The 9011-nt window shown below is 34.7% G+C and overlaps 1 protein-coding gene across 1 annotated transcript; it reads left to right on the top strand.

Moving 5' to 3' along the window:
- Window positions 1–780: 780 nt before the first annotated feature.
- On the top strand, window positions 781–2365 carry LOC145036588 (transcription factor MYB62-like). The gene is made up of 3 exons (XM_078985050.1): window positions 781–1154; window positions 1281–1410; window positions 1528–2365. Exons 1-3 carry the CDS (start codon window positions 1001–1003, stop codon window positions 2120–2122), a joined length of 879 nt encoding a protein of 292 aa, XP_078841176.1. The 5' UTR covers window positions 781–1000; the 3' UTR covers window positions 2123–2365.
- The last annotated feature ends 6646 nt before the right edge of the window (window positions 2366–9011 follow it).

Genomic DNA, 9011 nt, shown 5'->3' with positions numbered 1-9011 from the left:
ATAAAAACAATAATAGAATGCCATCCTAAGTAAAGTCTAAAACTTTTTCCATTATTTCTGAGAAACCATAACTTTTTTTTTAACATAAAAAGACGAAAAATCGCCAATTGTTTTACATAAAATTAAAGACAAAAAACAATTGTTCAGTAAAATCACAAATGGGTAAACAATTGTCAGTTTGTTATATTTTTATTGAAAAAATTAATGGTTTTTTGTCATTTAAAAAAAAATAACAATGACTTTTTCATAAACAAGATCTATATTCCAAAACTTTGAAGGAGATTCACGTTCAATGAATACAAGGAAAGTAATACTTTATGTGACTGAAAAATCAACATTGTGTGTGCTATATGTGGTATAGGACCATATTTTAAATCAACGTCAAACTATGTACTCTCCAAAAAAACAAAAAAATCAACGTTACTAATCAACTCTTACTTAGTTAGACTTGGTAAAACGGTTAAAATTTACTTAGGATAAGGTTATCATCTTAACTTCAATTCCAATACTTGTACATCAATAATTTTTTACATTAATATGACCATGACGTGTGTGTGAGAGAAAGGATGGGGGGGGGGGGGGGGGGGGGGGGGAGGAAGATGAGGAGAACAAGGAGGAGTGGCCAAGGGTGTGGATCTTAGCAGCCCCAAGTCTCAAGAAAGTATAAAAATCACATTTTCATTAAATTTCAATAAATAGACTTAGATGCTCACACAAAGAGCACTACCTAGTTTGATTAGTTTTCTCAATTTTATATTCCAAAGAAAGTGACAAACCCCGCATCTTGAGACTTCCCATTTGGCTTGTACTTGTATCAATTAAAGTCAATATTTAATGGGGTGTACTTCCCTATTTCCTTTAAACTTTTTCAAGAAAACCCTTTTTGTTTTGGGAATCACCATCATATGTATATAAACCTCCACTTGGTTTCCTAATTCCCGATCATTCAAGCAATACAAATTTTTAGACTTTTCCTTATTCTACTTTTCTTCTAACATCAATGAGGGCTACCAAGAACATGACAAGTTCTTGCAATGAAGAAGAGTTTGATCAACTGAAAAGAGGGCCATGGACACTTGAGGAAGACAATCTTCTTATCCGCTATATCACTTGTCATGGTGAAGGCCGTTGGAATTCGCTAGCAAAATCTGCAGGTAACTAAGGATATATAATATAAAAAACAGAAATGATTACATATTTGCATCATAAACGTCATATGGAGGTGTTACAACTTTCCCCTTTCTTCTTTTTCATGGTTTCTAAGTTTTGGTTTTTTTCAGGATTGAAAAGAACAGGAAAAAGTTGTAGATTAAGATGGTTGAATTATCTAAAACCAGATACCAAGCGTGGAAATCTCACACCACAAGAACAGCTCTTGATCCTCGAACTCCATTCAAAGTGGGGCAATAGGTGAGTTGATTATATATGCCATATATTTGTGTCCTACATGATATAAATTTAAGAATTAATCTTTATGTTTCTTTCCATATATTTTCTTTAAATCATATACAAGTTTTTTACTTCCAGATGGTCCAAAATAGCCCAACACTTGCCGGGAAGAACAGATAACGAGATCAAGAATTACTGGAGAACAAGGGTACAGAAACAAGCTCGCCACCTTAAGATCGACTGTAGTAGTAAGAGATTTGTAGAAGCACTTCACCAATTTTGGATACCAAGGTTGCTTGAGAAAGTAGAGCAAACCTCGTCATCATCATCAGCATCAACTGCTTCTACTTCGACCATGAAAACCGAACAAAACAAATTAAGTTCTTATTCACAATCCGAACAGACCCTATTTGCAGTATCGCCTCCAACGACCAACCAAGGGTCTGCTAACTCAAGATCAAGCATTCATGCATCAGATTCTTCGGGGAATATGTTGCCACAGCTTCCTGAAATGTCACAACTATATGAGGACACTGCCTTCCATGACTCATCGCTCCAACACGATGACTGTTATAATGTGGATATAGGGAGTTTTGATATGATGGGTTTTGGGCAACCGGATGACATGTCAGCCCTGAACTTCCAGATGACAGATACTGATTGGATAACCAGTGGTGGCATGGCAGCAGATGCATACTGGAACATGGATGAGTTATGGCAATTCAGAAAATAGATAATAATATTGACCTTGATATATATGTCGTCAAATGGTCTTAATTCATCTCTCTCAAGTAATTTCTAAATATGGAAGAGTTGATAGTTTATACTTAGATAGGACCTCGTTTAAAGAGAGTCCCAAAGTCTCTAATCTTACAAGCAGAAGTGTATATGGTGAAGTAATACGTTTATTATGGTCTTCGGTGTAGCATAAAGTTGCAATTGGTATCTATTGTTAATGTCAATCTTTTTCCTTCCATTTGTCCACTTCTTTTTAGGATCCATCATAACGCAGTTTCATAAATCCCTATCAATACTATATAAATGGAATTGGAACCGTGGCAACTTTTGGTCAGTCCATGTTTATCCAAGTACCATATACTATCAAGTGGATCTGTTTTGTATAGCATTGTGACTTTAATATTTAAGCCTTGGTTCGAGCCTTTTCGATTTGTTTAATAAGAAAATCTTTGCATATCAATATATCAAATAAAAAGATCTACTTTTTCACTTAATGATCTTATTGGCATATGGAATATGGATATGGATTAAAAGAGCGTTGAATAGAATAATTTGTGCTATGTTTGGTGGTGAAAAAATGTTTTTATTTTTATTGAAAGGAGTTTAAAAAATGGTAGAATTTTTATTTCCACATTTTAAATCTATATATTTTGTCCATGGGAGTTGAATAGTCAATCACTTAGGAATAACGGATAATTAAATTTTGAAATATTTTTATTATGGTATCTGTGTTGAAAATGTGTTACTATTTTAAAAAATAAGGTGATCGATTTTAAATCTACATATTTTGTCCATAAAAGTTGCTAATAAGACACCCCTTTCAAGTGATTTATTATTTAGAAGATTAAAAAAGAAAATCTTAAAAATTATGTTAGAAAAAATGTTAAGCATATCCTCAAAGTTTTATTTTTTCATAAAAAAAGTTTATGGAAAAACAAATGTTTTTTCACAATCAAGCAAGGTCTTTGACTTGTTTATATCTACAAAGGTAATAAAATAAAGGAAATATGTAGTAAAGTTTCAATTTTGATCTGATCTATAGTTTTTTCCAACATTTTTTTATTTTATAAAAGAAGACTTGAAAACTAAAAATATATTGCATTTTGTCAATATTTTACCTTTTCTGAGGTGGCGGACCAAGGTGGAAAGCGTTTAATGTGCACAGGAGAGTGCAATTTGTATCATTAATATGAAAAAATTAGATATCTTGGAATGGGTGGGATTTAAACCAATGACCTTTCACACATAAGGGAGGCATCTTACCACTGAACTAGAAGAACCTTGTTGTATTTCTTACTTAAACATATGTATATACTCTATTTATGTCTTTCCTTAAAAACAAAATAATAACCCTAACTCTAAAGCTGAAATGCTCCACCTGTAAACCCTCATTGACTTCATGATTTCCGTTTTCCTCAAGATCTTCGACTGAGGGTTTTGTTAACATAAAATAATTTTCGTTTAACAAGAACACCTTATATCGATTTTAGGATATTATTTGTGTTTTTATAGGTTTGCTCTAGATACCTAAAATCCTTTTCGATTAACATATACATCTACTTATTGGTTTCAGGCTTTCGATTTTAATATAATTTCTGAAACGGGTCAACATGATTTCTAGGGTTTGTTCATCAGGTGTATGAAGATGGAGATATAGGAACTAAACGTAAATGAGAGAACCAATTTCCTAAGCATGTTTCCAAAATTTACATTATATAAAATGTAAAGGAATAAATATAAAAAATAGGTTGTAATCCAGTTGGCTAAGACGTTGATTTGGGAGAGGGAGCGTCTGTAACACTCGTTTTTCAGAACGGATCTGTGTAGGGCACCATGGAGTCAAATGTATGATTTTTATAAAAACTCATATGTCACGTCGTGACAATAGGATCGTCATGATGTGACGAGCCAAATCAAGAATGCGTGCATTTGATGAGTGCCACGAAGTGGCGGTAGTATGGCCATGATGTGACATCTGTGCTGGCCCAAACTCATGATCTTTTAGGGATTCCTTCGTACTTAAATCCCATTAACTTGAATCTAGGGTTCCTTATCAACCTCCATCCCCCCCTCAAATCCAAGAAAACCCTAACCTAAGCCATCTTGGTAGTTCTTGATTTATTTGGGTGTTTTTGGTTGCTTGAAGAAGAAGAAGTTGTCTAGTGTGTTGATCCAACAAGGAAGCATCATCGTCATCCTTTTGTGTATTCTCTAGACTCTTGTAAGTGTTCAAGATCCAAGCTTTTTGTTACAAGTTTCTGGATCTGGGTTTCTTGTCCAATTTCTTCAAGATTTTGGAAGTTTAGATGGAAGGATTCCATAAAGTTGGCAACTTTATGGATCATAGAGGTCCCTTTGGGGTTATATGTTTTAGATCTATGGTTCCTTGAATTTTTTGGCCTCATACTCAAAGTTCGAGCACATTTTTTCATGAGTATAACCTAAATTGGGAAGGACATGCATTGGACATCCATGTCCATAAAGCTATGATTTTTATGGTCTGTTAGGTGTAGGAAACCATTTCGGAAACTTTGGGGAAATGACTTTTATGATTAGGTGCTTAATGGTTCATCCATACCTTAAGTTACGATTAGAACCCAGGCTTTGAGAACTTGGTGTGTAGGTGTAACACCCGTAGATCCGGACTAGTCAATTTAGAGACGATAGGCATCAAAAATGAATTTTTGATGAAAGATTATTTAGAATAAATAATCTTAACTAAGTTATAGTATATGTTACAAGGTTTCCATGCATATAAAGAACGCCGAAATCCGAGTTATAACGAAGAAGTTATGACTTGTCGAAGTTTCGCGACGGAACCGACACGACGCTGAATGACGTAAAAAGTGAATTTACGTTATAGTGATATTTAGCTTTAGCAATCTAAATGAAAGTCGTAGAGTTCATTAAACCATGAGCGTGCATAAAAGGAACGTCCAAATCTGACTTCGTATGAGGAAGTTATGATTTTTCTAAGTTTCGACTTAGCGGTATGCAACCCGAATACTCGATTTGAGATCGAGCGGTTTTTAGCCGAAACAATCTAAATGAGAATCGAAGATCTTATTAATTGTATTAAAACAATAAAAAGATAGGCGAAAACGGACGTCGGATGAAGAAGTTATGAATTTATAACGAAATTGTCCTGTCCCGGCCTACTAAAAATAAATAATAAAAATAAATTCAAAATTAGCCGACGAAGTCTAAACGAAAGTTGTAGATCGTGGTCTCACATACGCGGGGATATAAAGAACGTTGAAAACGGAGTTCGTATGAGAAAGATATGAATTTTTGAAGTTTATTAAATATTTTCGATATTTAAATTAAATAAAAATTCGGATATTATCCAAAGGGGGGGAGTCACCGGGCTTATCCACATTACGCCCAGCGTAATGTAGATTTACGCCCAACGTAAATGAGCTTCCAGCCCCCTATAAAAGGGTGTCGAGGGCAACCAACTTCTTTGCTCATTTCTTCCCGTTTTCTCGCGTTTTTGCATCGTTTTTCGTGCAAGAATTATCCCGAAGCCCCGATATCATTCTCGATCCCCGAAGCAAGTCCCGAGGTCCCCAAGATCCCAAGAAGTGTGATTCCCGAGCCGAATCTCTGCCCGCGAGGAGCCCGGTTTTTGTGAAGATCTTCCAGATCTACCGAAGAATACTAGTTCTACAAGTCGTAGTGCTGTCTGATCATCTTCTAATCAAGTGAGTGTGTGGTTACTTTCTTCTAACGCATAATTATGAAGTATTTTATATGAAATACGTGTTATGTGTATAATTTTGTTGTTATGTGTGTGAATGTATATTCACTTTCTTCTATATCAAAGATCTGATTTATTCTCTATGAAATACGTGTTATGTGGGTGTGCCTCATCTGTTATGTGGAATAGGTATTGAATTAGAATACTATACAGGTTTTAAACTATGTATAAAAATATATATTTTTATCTACTAATATGTTGGGTAGAACATGGGTAGATAGTTGATGTGTGATAAACAGATGAGAGGCCCCGATGTTGTTGTTGTTGATCTAGTTATTCAGCGAGTATGGATTCGACCAAGAGGTTAGTTTTAGATCCCGGAGTATGGATCAGGTAAAGAGATAAAACTTGTTATTAGGCCGACAGTATGGATTAAGACTAAGTTAATTGTCCCTAGTCCGGGAGTATGGATTGGGCACAGTTATTGATCCGGGAGTATGGATCAGATCAGGATTAGGGTATAGTTAATTGTCCTTATTTCGGGAGTATGGATTGGGTACAATTATTGATCCGGGAGTATGGATTAGATCAGCAGGTTAGTTTTAGATCCGTGAGTATGGATCTGGTAGTTTTAGATGCGTGAGTATGGATCAGGTGAAAAAGGTTAGTTTTAAATCCGTGAGTAGGGATCAGGTAAATAGGAAAATTTTTAGATACGAGAGTTTAGATCGTGTTGTTGTGAGGATCGATTGGGTGGGATAAGAGTTGCCTTTATATGGTGAAATTGTACAAGTTTGAATGTTCTATATTTATAAATATATGATATAACATTGTGGGATGAAAACGCTATATGCTTACCAGGCTCCCAAGCCTGACCCACTCAGTTTTCTTTGTATCACAGGTATTAATACGAAGACATATTTCACAGAGAGATTTAAAGGATATATAAATCAATTGTGTAATTGAATGTAAGTTCTGTTTATGCTTATATGTCTGTATCGGAACATGACATCCCGAGGTTTTATTATTAAATGAAAATACATTCTCTTTGAGAAATGTTTTGATAAGTTATTATCATATCTTGTTTTGGGAACAAACTCCGCAACCGTTTTCTTTATAAGATTACTCTGAGTTTATAAAACAAAGCATAAACAAATCGGTCTTTTCTGGCCGTGAAAATGGGGATGTCACAGTAGGGATGTACTAAGGGATAAAGTTATAAACTTTATCCATCAAGACCTTAGGAATAAGTAGATAAGAGCTTTGGAGACCTTTAGTGTGTTTGGAGGCATCTTAATGCATTAAGTTGTTAAAGTTATAGTTCCCACAATGTGACACCATGCGACCACGACCTAGTGACCTGAGTAAACCCAGGATATTTTGTCATCTTGTTGTCATGGCGTGGCCAATGGGAGGCCACTACGTGGCGATTCGCTGAAGTGTCTTTGGCTGTATAAGTTTGTACCATTGACTTTGACTTGTTTACCTGGGTTAAATTTTGGTCAAGATTATTGGTGTTATTGTGTAGAATAAGGTTGGACCTTGTATGTTTTGATAAGAGTGTGGTAGCATATTTTGTGGAGCTTTGAGTTCTGGTTTAGCTGGTTTTGTGAGACACGTGCTTTTTGTCACCATATTATGTAGGATGCTAGTTGTCTTTGTGACTCTTGCATTGCGTGTTGGGCAGACAAATTTATATGTCAGGTTGGGCCAGTATGTATGATGGGCATGACCCATTTGTATGTTAGGATGTGCCTATATGTATGATCGACAAGACCTGATATATGGGCGGGACCCATCATGATATGTAGGCGGGGCCTGATGTTATGTATGGTATGCGGTATTTTGGGGAACTCACTAAGCTTTGTGCTTATGATTTGCGGTTTTAACATTTTCAAATACTTCTAATTCCAAAGTGAAGGATCAGACTTGACTGTACCACATCCCCTGAAGGCTTTTCATCACTGATAACTCTTGATTTACTTTGATGTTTGAAAAATACGTTTTTAATGTTTTGGTTTTTGAAAATATAATTGTATGAATTGATGGTTTAAAAATGAAAATTTTTTTGTTGGTATTTTTATGACGTTATAGTGCCCAAGTTCGAATCCCACCCATTCTAAAAATATGACTTTTTTCATATAAATGATGCATACTGACGTGGATTGCCATGTCAGCTGCCACATCTACTATCTTCCGCCTACCACATCAGCATGTTACTTATTGAAAAGGTAAAGAAACGAAAAAAATGCAAAAGGTAAAGAAACGAAAAAAATGCAATATTTTTTCCGGTTTTAAGACTTTTTCTATAAAAAAGAATTTAATTTAGGACTAAATTTTAAACTAGGCCAAACTTTTTGGACTTTACTCGAGATTTTCCTAAAATATATTAATCAATTTAAGATTGATGTTTCATAATGTATGAAGCTACATGAAGTTTTTTCTTACAATAATGAAAATCTCACAAACACCTTATTACTATATGTATGTATGTATGTATTTGTATATATATATATATATATATATATATATATATATATATATATATATATATCCGTGTGTGTGTGTGTATATATATATATGTATGTGTGTGTGTCTATATATATATATATATATATATATATATATATATATATATATATATATATATATATATATTAACGAGACTTTAGCATTTGGAGCATTCTCATGGAGCATTTAAAGATCATGGAGGAAGGGACAAAGGAACAGATCAAGTGACAAAGGAATAAATCTTCCAAAAGTGGGTAAGGAGCAACATGTAGTGCCATCTAAAATGAATTTGTGCCATATTTACGTAAGTTGGGCGATGTGGAAGGGTGATCTTTCCATTTAAGATGATGTTCCACCACATTGAAGAGGAGTTGCGCCACATTGAAGAGGAGTTACGCCAAATGGAACGGTTGTTGCACCAAATTGGAGAAGTTATGGCAAGAGAAAAGGATGTTACACCATGTGAATAGCTTAGGCCATATTGGTTCCTTGATGAGCCATGATATCACTGATGAGTCATGAAGTCATATATGATGTATGACAACCGTCAGTTTTCGGTCAAGTCAAAGTCAACTAAAGTCAACAAGTCAAATCGTTCGACTCATTTTGCCCGTGGGTACTAGAGTTTATGTTAGGTAAATACTAAACAATTTGCTATTCTAATGAGAGATCA

The sequence above is a fragment of the Lactuca saligna genome, chromosome 3 (genome assembly GCF_052625555.1).
Source record: "Lactuca saligna cultivar CGN05327 chromosome 3, ASM5262555v1, whole genome shotgun sequence".
NCBI classification, from domain to species: Eukaryota; Viridiplantae; Streptophyta; class Magnoliopsida; order Asterales; family Asteraceae; genus Lactuca; species Lactuca saligna.
This window is presented reverse-complemented; position numbering and strand designations above follow the sequence as displayed.

Excerpts from the sequence above, each read along its gene's own strand:
- LOC145036588 (XM_078985050.1), top strand. The coding sequence starts at position 1,001 with ATGAGGGCTACCAAGAACATGACAAGTTCTTGCAATGAAGAAGAGTTT. Across the intron at positions 1,155-1,280 it reads TTCGCTAGCAAAATCTGCAG|GATTGAAAAGAACAGGAAAA; the intron begins GTAACTAAGGAT and ends GGTTTTTTTCAG. Across the intron at positions 1,411-1,527 it reads CATTCAAAGTGGGGCAATAG|ATGGTCCAAAATAGCCCAAC; the intron begins GTGAGTTGATTA and ends TTTTACTTCCAG.